Below are 22,466 nucleotides of genomic sequence, written 5' to 3'. Positions count from 1 at the left end.
TAAAACAAAAGCTCTTACGCAAAGAGTGGGTGTTTGGTAGGTAAGTTCAAACACACTTTTGAACATTTTAAACAACATTACACACATTTCCACATACTTTTTCTCTCGCACATATATCAAAAACACACAAATAACATTACTCAAACTCATCTACCAAACACCCCTAAATTGCTCAAGTAACACTTCTTTGTTGTTGAGTTATAGATTGACTCTAATTAATTAATTCAATTATTAAAGTTGATTAATAAGATCAAATTACACGCAATATCGTGGAAGAAAGAACGAATCACCAAATAATCTAGAGTGCAGTGGAAAGTAAACTGACACGGTAATTTGTTAACTAATTGAGAAAACCTCTCACAAGGCAAAAACTTTATCGAGGGAATTTCAAGTCACCACTCCCAAGAATCGCCAATCAAAATCAAGAGATTACAAGTTCAAGGAATCTGATGCCAATCCCCAGTTGGTCTTGATTTTGTAGAGACTTCTTCCCTTTGCATGGATCTCAATACGTGATTATCTCCCAACAACTTGAAGCTTGTTGTTGGATGCAAAGCTCTTCAATATACTTGAAGAAATGAAGCTCTTAGTCACAAAACCCTAAAGTGCATAAGAACGTAGTAGCTTCACAATAAATGTATAGATTCTCTAATTGAGTCTTTGTATATGATGACGACATTAAAATAATCCTTTTATATAATCTAGGAAGTTTAGTGAATGAAACCCTAGAAGTCCAAGTCATCATGGGCTGAAAAAAAGATCTAGAGTTTATGGATCTGCAAAGCTAGATAAATCGAGAGATATCGAGCTTGTATCAAGATTCATTAAGCCTCAATAGAAGCTTGTGTCGAGGTCCACTCTTTTCAGCTTTTCACACTAGTTTCTTTACACAGTTTTCATGTCTTCAATAATACCACTAGTTTTTCTCATGAGACATACTTCATAATATTCTAGAATTCACTTAGAACTACCCAAATACAAATAAGTGCATTTTGTCAAAGGATATGCCAACTAATGAAAAATATGATCCTAACATTTTTGTATGCAATAGAGATGTCCTAGGTTCAAATACCCTCTCCCTTAACTATCGAATAAAATAAAAACAAAAAACAAAAAAGCACTTAGCAAAAGGTGAAATCTTAAAACAAAGATAAAGTTTGTTAATGCCCAATTTTGCGAATCCATATCCAAAAGCTCATGAGGAAGAAAGCCCAATGAAAAGCAAGACCCACCAAGAAGACCAAAGAGCAAGAAAGGTCCAAAGAAAAAAGTGTAAGGGAAAGCAATCTATAGCAAAATGCAAATCTGTAGCTAAATATAGATCTGCCGCAGCATACGGCTCTTCAGCAGAATGGATTTGACAGATCAAGAAAAATTGGGCCTAAAACCCTTTTGATTCAGTCAACATTATTTGGCCCACGAAGGCCCAAATCATTTTGTATAAAAGGATAGGTGTGAAAACTATATGAAAAAGCATGATGAAAAGAAACAAGGAATAGCAGGAAGTGTCAACAGCAGGAATCACGTGAAGGAAAGAAAAGCCAAACCAAAGGAAATGACAAACACAGTAGGAAACGCGTGAAGAAATAAGACAAAAACATGTAGCAAAATGAAACAGAACTAATCTGCTATGGCAGAAACAGCGTGGGAACGAAAGAAGACAAAAGCAGAAGATAGTAAAGCAAGCATAGAAGGGTTGGAGCACCACCAACCTGTACCCAGCCAATACAAGAGAGGTGGGCTAACGGTCGAGGGGATTCAGAGGGCGTGGTTTGGTGGTGGGGGGAAAAGAGGGTCTATATTTGGTTTCCAGCCGTGACTTCTTTTGGAAATATATCTTACTGGGATGGTATCTTATCCAAAAGAAGTAATAGATGGTTGGGACCATCTGATGCATGCCATAGAGCTAGGTAGTGAGGTAGCCCAATCCTTATCCATTTGAACCTAGGGGTAGAGGTATACAACAAGAACAAACAAAATTGGAATTTTGTCGTGAAATGAGTAATGGTGTAGCTGACGTATTCTAAGTAATGGCAGTGGACGGGGCAACCAATGGGTTAGTGGGTAGTTCTAAAGGGATGCCCACAACAAACCAAAAATAGTTTGTGAAGCCATAAGGGTAAAAGAGAGAAATCCCATTGAATCAATTCGCTATAAAAGGAGGAGGTAGCTATGGATGAAAAGGGGCAAGCACCGAAGGGAGGCACTTAGAAAGAGAGAGTCACCCAGAGAGAGACCCAAGAAAAGAAAAGCCCAAATGGGGGACAACCCATAGCAAGAGAGTAGTAAGAAACTAAGAGTAAAAGAACGGAGAGAAAGAAAGAAAGTGGTAAAACGAAGAGAGAAAACACGGCAGGAATAGGGGTATGCATCAATAGACCATTGTTTCCCTCCCTCTTAGCAAATCCACTCTTTAAAGTCTCTAAAAGTAATAGCTAGTAGTCATTTAGGTCTATTCTCCAAAATGCACAACTTTAACGACAGAAGCCTGTGACAAGGTTGTTCAAGTTGGGGTTTGGGTTCCTTCTTGGTTTACTTATTCTATGAGAAGATTCAATACTTGATTTTAATTGCAAATATATTTGATTTCCCTCATTATAATTTATATATGATGTATTTAGTCATCCTGCCATAGTACGCTTTTATCATGTTTGCTGCGTCAATTGTCCTGCTGTGGTATCTTTACTTGTTGTATTAGTTATTCTGCCGTAGCACCTTTTTATTATATTTACCGTGTTAGCTATTATACTAGCTAAACCTTTTCTGCTAAAACTTTCTTCTTTATTTGTTATTACGTGTTTTACTTTTGACACAAACTAATCATCATCCTGTCATAAGTATATATATACATATATCTTGTTTCTCATTTTTTGCAAAATATATTTAATAGATGTATATGTGAATACGTATAAGTATATTTACCAATATGTGTATGTATTTATTTGAGAATATGCTAACCCATGTAAGCTAACATTTGCTTGATTGGTATTTTCTTTGGGTTTTGGATTTGTTTATGTGTAGGAAGTAGAAAGGTATTTCTGTAGTAAAAAATGAAGAGTAGTCATTCACATTGCAAAAGGCTTTACTGCACGGCAGAAGGCTTTAATGCACAGCATACAGCTTTAATGCACAGCAGAAGGCTTTAATGCACAACAGAAAGCTTTACTGCAGCGCAAAAAGCTTTATTGCACAGCAGATGGTTTTATTGCACAGCAGGAAGTTTTACCGCATAGCAAAAAAGTCAGTCCTGCGGCAAAAACTGGAGAAAAGTTCCTTCTGCGGCAGAAACTGGAGAAAAGTTCCTTCTACAGCAGAAACAGAGGATAAGCCCACTTTGCAGTGTCTTCCCTTGGACTTGGACTCAACATTTGCGCACAAACTAGCAGCGACAAAATGGTACTTTGAAGCCCATTCTGTGGAGCGCTAGGCCCGACTTCCTTCTTAGAAAAAGAAATGTAAAAAGAACCCTCTACAAAGTTCTAGTTGGATTATCCATCTTTTGTTTCTAGCATTTTATTTCCCTTTCCCTTTACTTTTTATTTTACTTAAAACCATTTTTTTTCTTACATCAGGCTTTTTCAACAAAGTTTTTCTTCCACATTTTCTAGTCTTTGGCTTACAAAAACTCAAATCCGTAGAAAACACTTTTTATGGTAAATGGAAAACAAATCCAACAAAATAAAAACTTGCCTACTACCTTGCCACTATCTAATTTTGCTCGGCTTTGATGAAATTTCCTTTCTCTAGCTTTTTTCATTAATTGAATATTCTAGGTATGCAAAAATTGGAGCGCAAGCAAAAATTACTTTGGTATGGGATGAGGTGTGGGTGACGCAAAGAAATTTTTTTTCTTTTTTTTTTTCCCTATAACTTGACTTCATGGAGATTGAGTTATAAAACGCCACTATAGGTCCTTAAAACGTCACTATAGGCTCCTTAAAACGTCACTATAGGGCTTCAGAATTTTTATTTTTTATTTTTTATAACTCGATTTTGAGAAAATCGAGTTTCAAAAGAAGGGCATTTTCCTAATTAGTTTAGAAAATGGGGCAAAATGCTGTATTTTTTTTTTTTTGAAATGGGCATTTGCCCATTTTCTCCTGTTTGGGATGGACATGTGAGTTTCATTACACAACTACAAGAGTTACCAATACACAATTACCTTGACTCACAATGTGTTGAACCCTTACTCAATCATAGGTATAACATATAATTTATGGAAACACACTTAACCCAAAATGCCCAAATTCAATCAGTGTGAGCTTTTGATGTAGGTTTGCCCTTGTGCTATGATGTTGGTGCTTACCCCGTCTTTATGACGACAAGCCAAGTCGAAGGATCCCACTTTGCATGACACGGGTAAATCCTTGAGTGTGTGGATCCTTGAGGGTGTGGGTGAGGCCAGTAGGGCCGACAGACCACATGCCAAAAGAAGTACATATCATGCTAGTGTATTTGGGTTCTGACCTATCTGTGGCAGTATGATGTCTTGGTGACATTTCCGTCTTTGTGGCACCTTGGGTGAGGTTTTTGGTTTTGAAATTGTATTGGATATTTTTATGGCTCACAATGAATAAAATATAGCTTCATAGTTATTTTGGGAAGTTTGGTGCTATATTATTTCTATCATTCTTGTCGTGTTTTAATGAAATTGATTTTGCATAAATTGAATGGAAATTCCCAAATTATAGCATGTATTGTAAAATGCTAATTATCATGAAATTTGCATTTCTCCCTCTCCCGTTAATTATGCTACTTATTGGACTTTGTCTTATCCCATTCTTTTACAAACTTTTCAGAGTAGGCTTGAGACAAGTTTTTTTGGCTACCAATAGTTAGACTAACTACTAATGGAGGCTGGACTTTTGTGATGGAGATATTTAGATGATGTATATCCTAGAGTAGGCTTGATTCATTCTTTTGTATATGATAGTGATTATGACTTTATTTCAACATATGGGATAAGTTAATGATGTGTAATTATTTATTCAAACCTCCATTTTTTTGTGACCAATGATCCTTGTAATTATTGCATAGAGCCCTGACTTACTTTGGGAGTATCTTTAATGGAATTATTATGATAATTCTTGATGTTGTACTTGATATGATTTAATTGGATTGAATTGTTAAAAAGGAAAAATCTACAGGTAACTTTGAGATGTTTTTTTCATGCTTTGTACCCTTTTGAGTTTGAGACGTGACATATATATATATATATATATTTATAAATTTTAGTATGAACCCAATTGATTTTTTTTTTTCTTTTTTGAGAAGGTATTAACCTAATTGATTTGAAATATGAAAAACCAAACAAATATAATTTTAAAAAATATAATTTAGAACTAACGAATAACTACATCGCAAATAATCATTCAAAACTAAAGTTAGCACAAAGATAATACACAATCTTAAGCATTATTTATCAACATATTCCATGTTTACAGCTTACTTTAGGTTTTTTTTTTTTTTTTTTTGGTTATTTAAATTTACAAAATTTTGGCTTGCAATTGATTGGCTCTGTGGCACAAAGAAAATACAATCTTAAGAACATTTTTATTCATAAATTACATGTTCATAGCTTACTTTGATGTTCTCTTCAAATTTCAATCATTAGGGATAATTGCTTAAAATTATACTATTATATTAGTTTTAGTAAGCATTATCACATATATATTTTCTTTATTCCTGCACTTCTACATAAATGTGGAATTTTGAAATTTTTCTCTAAAATATACTCATAAACGTGTAATTTCCTTTTGTATGATATTAAAAAAATAATCAGCTAATCATGCAAACATTAAGCAAATAAGGGAATCCAATGGTCAGATCAATTGAGACATGGCTTTTGAATCATTTAACTGGTCAAAGATGAGTGAAAATAAAAAATAAAATTAAAAAAAAAGGCAAGAAAAATTTTTTTTGTTCAAGCTAAAGTTGGAAAAAAATCCTGGAGGTTGACATTATAGTTCACCACAAATTCGGAATCCAACGTTTTGAGGTCGAAAGTTGTCTGAAAGTTGACAGTAAAATTAAAAAAAAAAAAAAAAAAAAAAAAAAAAAAAAAAAAAAAAACTCAAAATTAAGGGATTGACATCCCAAATTTGAGGGATTCCCCCTTTTTCTTTGGAGAAGACTGAGGTTATAGAGGCAAAAAAAAAAAAAAAAAACACCTAGAACATTTTTTTTATTATCTTATTGTTTATTTATTTTAGGTGTATGGAATTTTTGTGGATTTATCTTACATAACTATAAGTGGCTAAATCTCTAGCTAGGATTAGAGATGAAACCTAACATTTTTTATTATGAGTTCTTTGAATTTTCTATGTACTTTATATGGATTAATTGATGATTGAATTTTGAGATTGAGGTTTTACTATTTGAAATCATTGCTGTTTGAAAAGTTCTTAAGATTTAATATGAGCTTTAAATATATAGAATGATCGAACTCCATGATTCGTTATGATTTGAGAATATATTGAATGCTCGGTCTCCTTTGTAGCATGTCAATGGAATTACTTGTTTAATAAACTCAAATTCAATCTACTTTACACTTTGTCTGAGTATTTTATTGTATTATCTTTTGATTAGACGAGTTGGCACTCTACCCAAATTGAGTTGAAAATAATTCAGGTTCATATGACAAAGAATTAGGTGGTTCTTTGAATACCTAGTGGTTTTCTCCATTAATTTCTCTCAAATTTATTTTGCACTTTCTAATTGTAGTTTTAATATTACCGTGCTCCATTTTTGAATGAAAAATACACAAACAACTATATATTTTTATTTTCTGCTTAATGATAGAAGTTTTTACATTAGTGCTGGTTATTCCCTATAGATCGAACTCAAACTCGAACTCATTGAGATATCATTACTTTTGATAGTTTACACTTGAGTTTGCATTATTTTAATCGCAACAACTTGTATGCTATAAATATCAACAATAGTCTTTTGTTTTTGGCATTAATGCAAAACACATGGGTAGACTAGTTGTTAACTTCTTTTTCGTCTTAGTCATCTCCATTTTTCCAGCCAACTCCATTTGTATATAGTTCTCCCAAATTTCTTGGTATTGATTTTAAATCAATCCATAATGAAGGGGATACTGCATTAGTGCTGTCGTTGAGCTAAATTACACTGTAACGTGTTTGGTAATTATATGTTGCAAGAATCTATATATAAAGCACTAGTATGTTCTAATTATTTCTTTTAATATAACCTAATTCCCCTTTTGTTTCATGAGATTTTTATAATATATAAGGATAGAGGACAAAATTTACCTCTAAACTGGTTTGAAGGAACATTATTCAAATCTACTCTTTGATCATAAAATCACTCACAAATATTCGTAGTTACATGACCTCTATTGTAACTAAAAGAAGTATTTCAAATTTTCCAAAGTTGGTTCAATCTTTTTCGTCTTCATTATCTCCATCCTTCTTTCAAATGTGGGTGAGTTGATTTATAAGTTTGTATAGTTCTCACAAGTAGCTATATAATATGGTGGTATGAATTTAAATCAATTCAAAACGAAGACGATCATATTGTTGTTGAACAATTTTGCACTGTAAGATGTTTGCTAATTATTTTATAGGAATTAATATATAACACTCTAATTATTTTTTTTAATGTAGACCAATATCCCTCTTGTTTTATGAGATTTTTCTGTACATGCATGCAGAGAGAGGATTGGCTCTTGGATGCCCTATTATAAGGCGCGGTTCATGTAGATCTTCATCAAAATCTATCGGCTTTTGAGGTCTGCTATGGATCTTCAATAGAAAGTCGGCCACATGTATTATTTTCGTTACAAGGCATAGTATTGTCAAATAACTATGGAAAATCATTGAGACTCCACATATGGTCAAAGATGTGTAATGTGAACCAAACGATCTCCATGTGTGTCCTGTAGGATGCTCTCTTTGGTATGAAGTTTAAACATTCTAATACTAATTGCATTTCGCAGACAACGATTTTTTTTTTTTTTACCATAAGCAAACCGAGTAAGAAAACAAAATGCCTCATCCTCAGTTCCTTTAACAAGGTCACACATCTCCCCAGTTAAAATACAAGTGAACTCTCTTATATATCATCTCTCCTCTCTACTCGATAAATAAATTGAAGTCCATTATTCATGAAGCGGAGACAATTAACCAGGAAGCTTTAACTTCCCGACTGCCCAAAATACCTGCCTGCAACTGTAGCCAAAATATTTAGCATTACAACCTCATCATCAAGTTCAGACTTTGCAGCTCGTACTGTAGCACACTTTCGAAGCAGGCCTCGAAGAGAGGCACAAGTATCAGCATCTAGTGGAGTATCAACTACTGCACATAGGGTGAATAGCCACACACAATCATTTCTTGACAGAGTATTCATGTTCTCCACCAAGCTTATGCGTTTCCTCAATGTTGACACCCGAGCTAGAGAGTCCATTCTTAAGATTTCTGACAACAAAGGGCCAGAACTTTCATCTGCAGAAGTTTTTGGGCCCGAATGCTCCGAAGGTAGAGAGGAAGCTTGGTCCTCTACAGTCAACAAAGAAGGCTGATCAATGGAGGTTTGGGAACCAGAGCAATCACGAGGCTGCTTGGAATGGACTGTCTCAGTCACAAGGTTATCAAAATTTTCAAAAACCATATCCTGAAATTGCTGGCCAGAATGACACTTTTCATTGACAACAAATGCTGGTTGCAACTTTCCAGAAATGTTTTCATCGGAACCCTCAAGATGCGACAGGGCCTGATATTAAGAGAATTAAGTATTAAAAAAACAAATGTCAGTTTCTCCACATAGAAATGACAATGTAGCAGTTTCATACCTAAAACTCATTAGGAGAATTGCCAGTTATGAGTTATGTATAAATTTTAAGCAATGGCATGTATTTAACTATTTCAAATATTTCCACACAAAAATGCAGTTTTTGTGTTTGCAGAAACAGGGGAAAGAATATGATAAAATTGTTCACTTCCTTCAGTAATAGGAGGCAATCTCCTCACGTTATTTCCAAAAACCAACTTGAGATAGAACGCTGCATGTGTGGATGGAGTTTGTTGAAAAGGCGAGTCTTTTCTACCCATTATGCCATATTGCGCAATATAAAAATAAAATAAAATAACTAAGAAAAATGCAAATTACCTTCCTGCAGTTAGGAGCAAATAAAAATTACCTCCCGTCTTTTAGAAACAATCACTAAAACTGTTGTCAGGAGCAGAAATAAAATCCTCATACTTTTAGTCACAATTGATGGATTCTCCTCTGTGACACATGTCACTTCAAACACAAAATTATCATTCATTTGGGCCTCAATGCCTACTCTGTAATGGCTTTGTCTATTCAAAGAGCTAACTGAGGGCTAAATTTCGTGTTTAATGTGAAACATGCACATGAAATTGTAAAACCTATCAATTCAAACAGAAAATATGATGAATTCATTTTACTTCAAAACTCTGGGGGTTTTACTAACTATATGCAGGTGTTTCTAATTTCCCCCAACCACAGGAGAGTAACTTCTAGTTAACCCCAATTGTGTTTTACAATGGTAATTATCACATAATATTAAGAAATAAAGAGATACAGGCATCAACTTGAAGCAAAATGTAGTCATACGAATAATTAGTTTCACACACAACAAAAATGAAAATAACACAATCAACCAAGCACTAAGTGTACTTGAGGCAAGGGAAAAAAAATACCAGCCGCAGCTCTGTAAAATCAGCAAGAAACGCATCCTCCCATTGTTTCAGCGGTAGCAGATGGTCTGGACACTCAGCAATATTAGGAATCTGGGGCATATAAACACTCTGTTCTTTGCTAAATTTACTTCTATCAAGCTTTGCCACCTTGACTTTCGGAATCTGAGCAGCTTCCCACCTAAACAGGAGAGAAAACTGCTTAGCTTGATATAATTTCAGTGTTAAACAACATATAACATATAAGATCCATCCCAAAAAACAAATAAATAAATAAATTTGGTGGACCTCTTGATCCAATAAATCTCTTTGACCAACAAGGGTTTTCTGATGGAATGTGTTCCAAATTCTGCACAAATTAGAGGATGCTACTTCTCCAAATGACTCCCTGACCAAGGATGATCAATATTCAATAAAGCAGAACAAGGCAGGGTTGTGAATGTTTGATTAGGTGCTTTATTTTTTAATTTTAGGGCCCCCTCCCTTACAGCTTGAACAATAAATTGTGCAAATGACCTAAACAGTACTTTTAGTTTTCAACTTTTTTATTGGTAAGTTACGCAACCAGTTCTTTCAGTGTATAACTTGATCCAACTCAAATCCAAGCTCAATATAATTAATATTAGATTGAATTTCCCTCCAAAAGTTGGCAAAGCCAATTCCCCAATCAGATGTGCAGTCAGGTTGGCAGTGATCAAAATTAAAAACCAGATCCACAAAGGCCAAAATGTTTGGAGCTAGACAAAACTTCAAAAGAAACATACATAGCCATCCATACTAGTAATGGATTATTGTCTATATGGTCAACTAATCACCACCTAATGCAGATGCCAACAAATTTAAATAGTGCCTGCCTCTTAGGTTGCTCATCTGAACTGTGTGGAATCTCCTACAGAGACTGAACTTGTATGCCTGCTCACTTGTCCAAGAGGAAGAAGATGAAAAAGATAAGCAAAGCCAAAACAGTCAGACTACATATTCTTCCTTTTGGGTAAGGAAAAAGAGGGAAGTAGAGAGGTGGTGGCGTTCCCCTATCCATGGCCCCAGAAGATGACCCAAAGAAGGGTACTCCATGCTGTCCCCATAAGCAAATATAATTACATTTTTGGAAGTTCTGGCCTGTCCTTCATCCAATTTTTTTTTTCTGTCAAACAAAATATGCAGCAACTTGAATTTCCAAATGCATGCAAAAAAAAGAATACCCAGACCAGAACGTTTGAGATCTAGGAACCATGGAAACTCTCTCTCTCTCTCTCTCTCTCTCTCTCTCTCTCTCCCTCAAACACACATTAAAGTATGTGCATGTAAGGAACACAATTAGGGATTAGGGTTTGTTGATGATTCTTGATGATTGAGAAGCTAGAATTTGATGCCTAAGGCCATAGGATTTCGGGAATGACCTTAAAGTTAAGTGGTGGATTTGATGGTTGATAATGGTTTTAGGGTTAGAGATGGATTAAGTGGATGTTTAGGATTGATCTAGGGTTTTGGATGGATGATGGTTTGCATGAGTGATTGATAATTGCATGAGAATATGTCCACTTCAAGAGAGTCACCACCTCCAAGAGAAAACATGCACAAAGGCAACAACTTTCATTATTCTTTAATTCATGATAATGAGGGGTTACATGGTTCTTTTTTTTTTTTTTGATAGGAAACATGGTTCAATTTATATAACTCATACCCATTCCCATTGGCCACACACATGGCTCATTCCCATTGGCCCAGTAATTGAGCTAAAGAATATACACGTGATTAATGTGTTATCTGTGAACTAACCCTAACTAAGCTTATCCAACTAATTAATAAGCGCTGAAAGTAACCAACTTCCCTAACTAACTCCAAGACATGTGACCAACTCAATCCAACATGTGTTTCAGTTACAACTAAGCCCATGCTCAATCAATCAAGATTCCAACATGCGTATGACAACTGGAGAAAGCTTCCCTCAAAAGAAGTGACCCATTGGATTTCATAATGTTGATTGGCAAACTAGTGATGAAGTCACTCTGACTGCCGATTGGAAGTGTATTCCCATGTGCAGATCTTGCTCCTTTTTTTATCCTAACAATGCACATATTTTGGCAATCAAACCAGCAGCCACATCACTCAACCAATATTTTTCTTTTTGTGGACAAGTGATAACATTTTATTAAAAAGAAAGAAAAAATGCAAAGGTTAAGTACACGGGACCACAAGTTTAAAGCAATAGGACAATGTAGCAATAGGTTATCTACAGATTCACCATTACATTTGCACATATAACACCAATTTGTAATCCATAACTTTTTTTAGGCTCAAAATATATGAATCATTAAAATTAACCCCTCGATCTTAAGGAAAATGACATGAACTAATGACTTACTTTACAAACACTATTCTTAAGGTGTTGAACTATACAATTTTTTGTTGACATATGACAAGACACATATAAAGATTATGTCCTATTTTTGTACTTTTGGTCTTTGCCTTTTGGATATTTTTTATTGAACCAAATACTTTATTTTGATCATAGCTGTCATAGTAATGCTATTTATTATAAATCATAAGAGAGCTTTATAAAATGTTATGTTAAACTTTATATGACTAGATTATTATCATATATCCCATTGATAATTGTTTTCACAATTACTATATAAAATTTTAAGAAATTGAAATATGTAAAATTCAAACTTAAAAACTTTGTGCAATTATACAATCCATTTGAGTTAATAGGCAAAATATACTATATATACTATTTTAACTTTTTTTTTTTCATAAGTAAAATATTAAGACCAGTAGAGTTTCATAACTTTTTTTATTATATGTTATTATGTACCTTCCATAAGATATAGGTCTCTAATTACACACGAAAAGAAAATGGCCCAACCAATGGCCTTTTGGATGGAGATTGCTAATAATTTGGCCTAAGGCCTAATCAATTAATGTTGAGGATTTATTTTATTTATGTATTTAGTTATTTTCTTTTCCTATTTTTGGTTTAAGAATTTAATTCCTTTTCTTACTAAGTAAAGTTATTTTCTATTCGAGAAGAAAGTTTGGAAATCTATGCCAAGGTTCAATATTGTTTTGGTTTTGCCCTTTGTCACTTTTGGCATCAAAGCTCATTGTATTACATCAGTTTTTAACATGATTGAAGAATAGAAAAATAAAAAGATAACCTTGGAGTCAGCCCAAGCCATTGGTAAAAAAATCCAAAAGAAATCTTATTAATCAATCAAACTGTAAAACAATACAAACCCTATGTTCCATAATTAGTTCCAAACTTATTACCCTAATAGATATGGAAAATAACATTATGAATTAAATTCCTAAACCAAATAGGAAAGAAAATAACCAATTACATAAATGAAATAAATCTTAAACATTAAGTGATTACACATTTGGCCCAATTATTAGCAACCTCTATCCATAAGGCTACAAATTGGGCCGTCCTCACTCTGTATATGTGTCCATAAGTATGCATAACTAAAGGCCTATATTTTGTGTCTGTACCAACTCCCCCAAAGTGGGAAGAACTCAACCCTGTTGAATGTGATTGAGGAAGCCTCCAAACTCCTAAGCCAACCAGCTTGGATTGGGGAACAAATCATTTCCCATTGCTCAACCAAGTTGAGACTAAGATCATAAATTTTTAATCTATATAATAGCCTAAAACAGGAATTCCTACTATGTCAAATTCCCTTATAAAAAGGACCAGCTGCCACACTAATGCAACCTTAGCAATGACAGAGGAATTCCTACACCAAGCCAAGCATTATACTTTACTCATAATAATTCATGTAGTCACTTGCAATACACTCATGCCACAAAGAAGTGCTACCATTGGAACACAACTAGAAGCCTCAACCAATAATCACACTATATTAGAAATTCAAAAATTCTTCAAATAAGTTGGCATCTCACATTGACAGGTCAGCCACCTCAAGCCAACGTTCAAACGGACCCCACAATGCAGCCACAACATGCTAAGAGTGAAAACTATAGCAAGCAACAAAGGATACCAATCATCAATGGACTTTCTGGCCTGTAGTTCAATCTTAGAATCAAGCTTAATGCACCATGCCAGGCACTAAACCACTGTTATACACAATCTTCATACGGTAGGCATAGCCCCTACATGCACAATGCCACACTCACTTTCAATGACCTCAATTTGGATCTTAATCCTAAGGATGTGACATAGGATGTTAAGGCGAAAATCTAGTGTTTAGGAAATTGGGGTTAGGGTTTGTAAAGGATTTCAGATTTGCAACCTTGGCTGGCCAAATTAAGGGATTACAGACTTGATTACACATGCTTGGAATCATAAAAATTCAATGAAAAGCACAGGATAACTACTAGCATCACACTAGTGGGTTAGAAGTAAATCCTAGTGAAAGAATACATTGCACTTTATAGGGCTCAAGACGCTCAAAAGCAGCCATACAATTCAGATAATACATGGATAACATATTAACAATACAAGCCATTACAAAGCCAAATAACACTCAATCTTGATCATTGATATAAACAAATCTGGACCATGCATAATTAATAAGTAAAATATTACTAGAAGGCCCCAAAACCCTCACTGATGTACCCACAATAATTAAACATATAAATTTCAGCACTGTGACACTGTTTGCTACAGTTACATGAATAGTAAGCTCCAGCCAGTAGGCCTCAAATTAGCTCCCACTTAGGGCCCAAATTATAATCATCCAAACAAACATTGGGCTCAAGTATGGTGCCCTCAAGTGTCCAAACCACAGAATTTTCAACATGACTAGTGTCTTACAAATACTAAATATAATCAAGTAACTGTTTTCTAAAAATTTCAAGATGCTGAAAAATTTTGCTGGGCAATCCTAGTTGCAGCACAACTAATCTCAGTATCCTAAGAATAGAGGGATTAAGGTTCATGGATATTATCACACTTTATCCCCTTTTACCATCACATCATTCCCTTGGAAAATGGTGCGGCAAGCAAAGGTCCCTCCTAGGGTGGGATTCTTTTCATGGTCAGCTGCCTTGGGTAAAATTTTGTCTATAGATAATCTTCAGAAGAGGAGAACTATGGTCATAGACTGGTGTTGTATGGCCAAAAAATGTGGGGAATTGGTAGATCATCTGCTTCTTCATTGCCCTATAGCATGAGTTATGGTCTATGGTGTTTAGCTTGTTTGGAATCCAGTGGGTTACGCCACAAAAGGTCATTGAGTTGTTATGTTCATGGCAGGACCAGTTCAGCCAATATCGCAATATAGCTTTGTGGAGGTTTGTGCACATTGCATAATGTGGTGTATTTGGGGGGAACGGAATACTAGAAGCTTTGAAAGATGCGAGCATTCTATTCACGGGATTAAATCTTTCTTCTTTCATACTTTGCTCAAGTGGAGTTTAGCTTTACAAACATTTTCATGTTCTGCAATTTCTGACTTGCAGGATCTTTGTAATTTGGGCTCTTGATTGTTTTGTTCCCTTAGTCCATCTCCAGTGTGCTTGGGTCTGTAGCAACCAATTTGGAGTGCACAAATCAGTCACTAGTGTATAGGAATGAACCTTGGGAAAAGTGGTTTAAGCTTTGCAAAGAACCCAGTGTTGGGGTGAGAGTTTAAAATGAAAGAAAAATTTCAGGCAGCCATGGGGCAAATAATGTGCTGGAAGTCATCTTGTATTGTCCAGGATAGATGTACACCATGAGCACATGCCAAATTAAAGAATGACTCAAAAATGAATTCCCAACTCAGCAGACGGGAATATGTAGAAAAAGAACATAAACGCCAATTGATAGCTGTAAATCTTGAATTCCATATGATTGCAGGAGAAAGAGCCACAACATGATTTCATCATTCCAATGTCTTGAAAAAATTCTAAATGAGTGGATTTTATCTTTCTTTTTACCCTCCTACACTCATTTCTTTTCCTTGGAGAATGGTGTGGCAATTGAAGGTTCCTACAAGAGTAGCTTTCTTTTCTTGGTCTACTTCCTTAGGTAAGATTTTAACAACAAATAACCTTCGCAAAAGGCATATTCTTGTTCTTGATTGGTGTTATATGTGTAAGAGTTGGGGGGAATCAGTGGATCGTCTTATTCTTCGTTGCCCCATAGCATATGATTTGTGGTCATTGGTATTCTGTTTGTTTGGAATTCACTGGGTTATGCCACATAAGGTTATTCAATTGTTTGAGTCTTGACAGGGTAAGTTTAGGAGACATTGCAATATAGACTTTTGGAGACTTGTGCCGCAATGCTTGATGTGGTGTATATGGCGTGAAAGGAATGTTAGAAGTTTTGAGGGATGTGAACATTCTATGCTAGAGATTAAGTTTTTTTTTTTTTTTTTTTTTTTTTTTTTTTTTTTTTCCGCAAACTCTCCTTGATTGGAGTGTAGCTTTGTCTCATTCTTCTTGTTTTTCCTTTCCTGTTCTACTTGATTATTGTAATTTTGGTCCCTAATTTTTGCTCCCACAGTACATCCCCAATGTACTCAGGTTGGCTACCTTTTTAATAATATTTTACATTGCCTATCAAAAGAAAAAATTCCAAATGAGAGACCCCTTATCATTTACAAGAATCCACTCAAAGACTAACACTGAATCTGAATTCCTTCGCTAACTAACTAGCTCTCGACATACTTCTCCATACACCGCAGCCATAGATTTTCAAATAAGAACAGTGTCTTAAACCTCAACCACTTATGCCATATTAAGCTACAATTCTAGATATTGAATATCTCACTTGACCCTCATCAAGAACCAACATCTTTCTCCAAGCAATTGCATTTATTTATTAATGTATGTATGTACACAGGGGTTTCCTATCCTCCCCACCTTCAGGTGAATGATAGAAGGCTTCCCACTTTGTTTTGGCTAAATAAGTCCCTGACTTCTAAAGCTAAAATTTGCAGCTTGATAAAATGAAAAGGTAGCAACATGTAGCCCCTTCAGCTCCCCTCAAGCCTCCCTTCCTTCTCTGGCCTCCTTTCTGGACTAAGGTTTTTAATAAGGTAAATGGCTCATGCCTTGTTAGAAATAGCAATCTCCCATTTCCTACACTAGCATCAGGAAGGATTTGTAAAAAAATTTCATTTGGATTTGATCTTATATGAGATCTGGGAGGAAGCATCCACCATTGGAATAAATTGCAGCTAACGCATATAAAGATTATGATTTTAATATTTCCTACCTTCGTATTTAACCATGAACAGAAAAGGAAAGAAAGAAATACCCAATTCCCCTAAAGAGCAAAAACAAAATTGAAAATACTCCAATTCCTCCTATTCCAAACACAACGAGAGGTAGAGAGACTGAGAGACAGAGAGAGAGAGAGAGAGAGAGAGAGAGACTGAAAATATTTGGATGTGTGTGACTTTTTCAGAATCAACTTGGCGCATCTGCTAATATGAGGCCAAATTTGGAACGTATCTTGCCACGTGGTGCAGAAATATAGCACACGCCAAATAATGCAGGGCCCACTTTTGACCACAACCACAGACCAGCTCCACATCAATGCTCAGGTATCAGCCTTGATTTACTTTTCAAAGAAAAAGAGTCTATTGAGAAAAAATACAAAGAAAGAGAGAGAATCTACCTGACACGCCTGAGATATTCTAATCCATCTTCTGGAGGACCAGAATCGAAATCGGGTTCTCCTTCAACCAAAAAGGCAGGTTTCTGAATGCTTGCATAATCTTCATCACTGTCATCATCTTCACTGCACTCTTCTTCTGGACCTGTGTAGCCATCTTCACCACTAACTATGTGACTACATGCAGGATCCAAAGGAGACAGACTTTCTGTTTCCATATTCTCCATCTTTTTAATATCACTATCCATATTTTCAGGACATGCTTCCCCTGAAAGCATCATAAAATTTTAGCAATGTCACATAGTCCTGAAAACCAAAATGTCTTGTCTAGAGGAAATACAGGGAAATGAAGTGTTCAACTCTTGACATTTATGCAACTAACAGTGAACAGGTAAATAATCTGCAATTCATCTATGAATTAGACAAACAATTGAGCTCACTTTATTACTTTTCCTTTACAAAAGAATGTAACATATCATCATCCACATGACCAAAGTATGTTTTCTAGAAACCAAAACCTAAATCTTCCAATATCAATGTACAAGACTGTACACAAGCAGTATACTACAACCATAATGTTCCCAAATGTACAAATCAAGGGATCTATGTGGGAAACGTTGTATGTTGCACATAAGGTCTTCTGCAGATTCCTGTAGGCCATTCTTCAAAGCACGAAGATGTGATTTGTTCCCCTTGCAGCAACCACGCCTGTGCACAATAGAATTAGAACCATCAAATCGACACAATTAGGGCCAACTACCAAGTGAGAAAGGGTGAATGAAGAAAAGCTCTTAGAAATGTCTATGACTCTCAACATGTTTTTAAGAGGGAAAAAAATACTGACAGTGTCTTTCAGGAAAGAGGAAAATCTCAGAGAAAGACTAACTTTCTTAGCATACGCAGACCAAAAACAAGCTGGTTATGCACAATAAATGGTGTGCGAGCAATTGCATAATTAAGAGAATGGGATACAAGAATGGAAAGAGAAGGGGATTGTTCATAAAAATATAAAATCACCATGACATTGTCATGATCAAAGAAAAAATAAATGTCAAAGATCCTAAACAGTAACCTGCTTTTTTTTTCTTTTTTTTTTAAAGTGAAAACAGAACCCAAAAGATATTTTGAGAAATGAACCAATTACAAAACTTGAGCAGCAGCAAGAAGTAAATGCAAAAATGAAGCCACTAGAAACCCTAATAAAGATCCAAATACTTTGACAAAGACCTCTGGAATTAGCACATCAATTTGGCTACACTTTATGGATTAAATCAAGCAGAAGGTAGATTCAAAACATGAACAATGCAGCTTTTGGTTCCAGTCTCACAATGAGCACTCCATGGCTCACCTAGGTGCATGAATTTTTCTGGAAAATGACTTGTTTTCCTATATTCAGTCATAACCTTGAAAATAAGGCAGGAAACATTTCTTGTTGTTTGGCACGCATGGAAAACCGTTCATATTTTTTGTAATCCAATATCCAATTAACTATCTGAACAAAGACTTTCATCCAAAAATAAGAAGAGAGAGACTCCAAACAGGGGAAAAAAAAAAAAAAAAAAAAAAGCTTCTTTTATTTTTGGGAGCCTCAAGCCAACACACCACTCCCCCCCCCCCCCCCCCCCCAAAAAAAAAAAAAAAGTTTGAGCAAAAAAAGGTTATTTGGGGAAAAATCAGTTGTCGGTCAACGACGGTCAAGGATCAGACCATGGAGAGAAAGGGTGCAAAGATAAGAGAGACCACACATCCTTTGAAGAGCTTTTTTGCGGAGTGTAGTTTATTCATGGGGGGCCATTGAGTATATACCATTCCATAAAACGTTTTCAGTCCTAAAAAGTATTTTTACCGTCGATTTGAATTTTTTCATCATACTAAACACCAAAAGAATGTGGAATTTCTGCCAAAACAAATGGAGTGTGTGTTACCAAGAAGACATATCATTGTGGAAGGTAGAATGGAACTGGTTACCAGTTATATGGTACACCAATTACCCAGAACACAATCTGATGGAGAATGCTGCTTACATCTCTTATGGATAGCCAAATTAGAAGGTAGAATGTTGATTACAGATAACATGCATAACAGCCCATTTGATTGCAATTCTCAAAATATACTCTCTTCTTGAAATAAGCCAGGAAAAAAATTGCTACGTGATTAATTGAAATATATAATGATGACTAATTAAAAGACAAAATGAACTGGAGGTAGAAGGGATTTAAAATAAAAAATAAAAAATCCATAGGACAACAAAACTAATAAAAAAGAAAGGGATTTGAAAGCAATCAAACACAAACTAAACAGGTATGTTTTTACTCAAACAAAAGGATGCCCAATGCAATCAAACAGATTGCATACAAGGGGCTTAAACTTCCAGCATGTTCAGGATACAAGGGGCCCAAACTTCTACATGTTTCATAGATCCCTTGCCTAAGCATCGTGTTGAAACCAACTACACAAGCAAAAGTAAATATAGGACCGCTGGATGGCCTCAAAACCAGGTGATATTCCTTTGCATCAATTTAATATCACAACAGATTTAATTTAGAATAAAGGTTTTCCAAGAAAATTAAAGGCAATGCAGGAAATTCTTTTAACATCAAATGGAAACTAATATAATAGTATACCTTACAACAATACAGTAAAGAACGATATCTAAGAATATTTAGAAGGAAAAAAAAAACTTAGGCCTTCAAGAGCAAGCTATGTTCCTTTACATTACATAGAGAAGAAAGATTATCTCATGCATGCTTTTTTTAAATTAATTGTGTTCCCAATTTTGAGCAACCATTAGATTTTAGACATCTAAGGTCATCTCTTGAACATGGCTTGTAATGCTTTTATCAGTATAGAAAGAAAAGAAGAACCAAGTGCACATTCTTGATGCTGCCATGAATAAATTTTCTTTTAAAAGTGTGCTGCCAGGAATACATTATATCGCATATATTTACTTTAACCTCTAAATGTTTTTAGACAATTAATCACAAACTGTACCACAATCTGGTACAACTCTTCAAGCTAGTGAATTTTCACTGACATGATTATATTGCATGGAAACCACAATCCTCGCGATTCTTCAAGCCAGCAAAATTGGCAATGATGGCATAGACTCTTCCAAACAATAAAGACTTCAAATGACACAAGATACAAGAAAGGAATTCTATGAGTTATTGGGGAATTAATACAAAGATCCACATCAAAAAGTTCATTCATCATGGTTTGCACCAATCAAATAAAATTCTATGAACTAAAAATCCATAAGTAACAACAAAGAAAGTGAAAGAAATAACAAAACTTACTGAGAATGGAAGAAGCCCCTGCCTTCATCCCGAGGCGGTTTCGAGGATCAAAATTCAAGCGGACATGCTTAGAGCTGGCCAGGTCTTCATACTCCCTTGCCACGACAGCCCCAAGCCCATTGTATATCTCTTTCCAAATCTTGCGCTGCTCTGCAATGTTTGCAAACCTCAAGGCCTCCATTTCCTTCCTCGAGTACACCTTCTTGGTTCCATCACCACTCTTCTTTGTTTCACCACTCACAAGAACATTCTTAGGCCTCCCTCCTCCATTCATCTCCAAAGCCTTTTTCGCTCTTCTACGTGACCGCTTCGCCTTCTTTCCATCCATTTCTTGCTTCCCATTCTTGTTCCCTTTCTTCTCTGCAGCACATTGATCATTCACTTCAATCAATGCCGTTTCATCAATCACTTCAATCTTCAAAGAACCCTCAAAATCAGAGACCTTTTCAGCATTGGTTTTATCTTCAGCCATCAACGCAACTTCAAGCTCCTTCAAAAGTTTCTTCTTTTTCACTTCCAAGAGACTTTCAGGTTCCAATTTTTTCCCCAACTTATCGTCATTCCCTTCAATAGCAGAGTCCTTCTCTTCTTTGCCGGCAGAACCAGAAACCAAGATTCCATCGTCAATCTTTTCAACAAAATCAAACTTTTCTTGCTTGGCCTCGCCATCAGAGACAACACCCACCTCGCAATTCTCATTCTTTGGCTCTTCTTGGCCAAAATCCTCAACCTTTCTCACAAAAGAGCCACACCCAGAAGGCAAAGAATCCAACATATTTGGACTAGTTTCAGCAGCGGAAGAAAAACCCAGTTCTTGATTTTGTTCATTGATTATTATCTCAGAAGAAGGAGCTTCAGAATGAGAAGAACACTTGGGTTTCTTGGAGTCGGAGAGGAAACTCAAGTTGTTGGTGTTGTTGTTGTTGTCGTTGTCAGATACATGTTGCTCAAGTTCTTCCACTTCCTTGGGATTGGTACAGGGTTTTGGCGGTGACTGTGGTGGAGGTACACTCTGTTGATTGTCTCCAGTATCAGTGATTCTTCGTTTGAATCCAACGCAAGTATCAGAATCCATATCAAAATGCCAAAACTGTAACACAGAGAGAGAGAGAGAGAGAGAGAGAGAGATAGACAGAGAGAGACAGAGCTTTTGGTTTGTTTTCAATGTCTAGAGTCTTGAAGGGGTTTTGCTTTAACCCCTTTATATACAAGCTCTGAATGATCGCACCTGACACGTTTGGCTTGCACGTGCGGGTGACTGTGCACTACGGGTGTGGAGTTTGAACGGTAGAGTTTTTTTTTTTTTTTTTTTTAATTGCAAATGATCAATTTGAACATTAATTTTCCTTTTAAAATAGACTAAATAATAACAGGTCATGATCAAAATGAGTTCTAGAATTTGGACATCCTGTAATATTTTATAGTTTTTTTTTTTTGGGTAAATATAGGACAAAAAAATAAAATTTAAACTTTATTGATACTTATTTTCGCGACATATTTTCTACCAATCCGATTTAACCGAGTTTGACCTATGGACCCAATTCATGTATCATCTATTTATATCTATACTACTATTTAAGGGACCTTCTCTATTTTGACTCCTAATTTTGTATATCTAAAATACCCTCAAATTTTTCCCTATTTGGACTCCTAATAGGGTTAGATATGTAAAATAATATCTTAAAAACTCCTAAATTTTAGCTAAATTGAAAAAAAAAAATACAATTTCACGTTTTATACTTTAGATTTGCTCCTAAATTTTAGATTTTCAAAAAAAAAAACTAACGGCCCAAACTTTCCACTAAGACACATTCTAAAAAAAAAAAAAAAAAAAAAAAAAAAAAGACTTTCCACTAAGACACGATTTTTTTTTCTTTTTCAAGACTTACGGATCCCTTTTATTTTTTC

The 22,466-nt window shown here is 35.3% G+C and overlaps 1 protein-coding gene across 1 annotated transcript; it reads right to left on the bottom strand.

Moving 5' to 3' along the window:
* Positions 1-7,955: 7,955 nt before the first annotated feature.
* LOC115963834 lies at positions 7,956-21,736 on the bottom strand. The gene is made up of 4 exons (XM_031083021.1): positions 20,559-21,736; positions 17,266-17,530; positions 9,693-9,870; positions 7,956-8,739 (listed from the first exon to the last, which is right to left on the bottom strand). The coding sequence occupies exons 1-4, from the start codon at positions 21,631-21,633 to the stop codon at positions 8,161-8,163; spliced, it is 2,097 nt and encodes a 698-aa protein (XP_030938881.1). The 5' UTR covers positions 21,634-21,736; the 3' UTR covers positions 7,956-8,160.
* Positions 21,737-22,466: the final 730 nt, after the last annotated feature.

This window comes from Quercus lobata, chromosome 10 (genome assembly GCF_001633185.2).
Source record: "Quercus lobata isolate SW786 chromosome 10, ValleyOak3.0 Primary Assembly, whole genome shotgun sequence".
Classification (NCBI taxonomy): domain Eukaryota; kingdom Viridiplantae; phylum Streptophyta; class Magnoliopsida; order Fagales; family Fagaceae; genus Quercus; species Quercus lobata.
The sequence above is the reverse complement of the archived record's forward strand: the minus strand, read 5'-3'. Positions and strand labels throughout refer to the sequence as shown.

Bases quoted from the DNA above. Each gene is read 5' to 3' on its own strand.
- LOC115963834 (XM_031083021.1), bottom strand. From the start codon at position 21,633: ATGGATTCTGATACTTGCGTTGGATTCAAACGAAGAATCACTGATACT. The intron at 17,531-20,558 runs GTAAGTTTTGTT...TGATGCTTTCAG, and splicing joins AGGGGCTTCTTCCATTCTCA to GGGAAGCATGTCCTGAAAAT. The intron at 8,740-9,692 runs GTATTTTTTTTC...TCTTAATATCAG, and splicing joins ATTTTACAGAGCTGCGGCTG to GCCCTGTCGCATCTTGAGGG.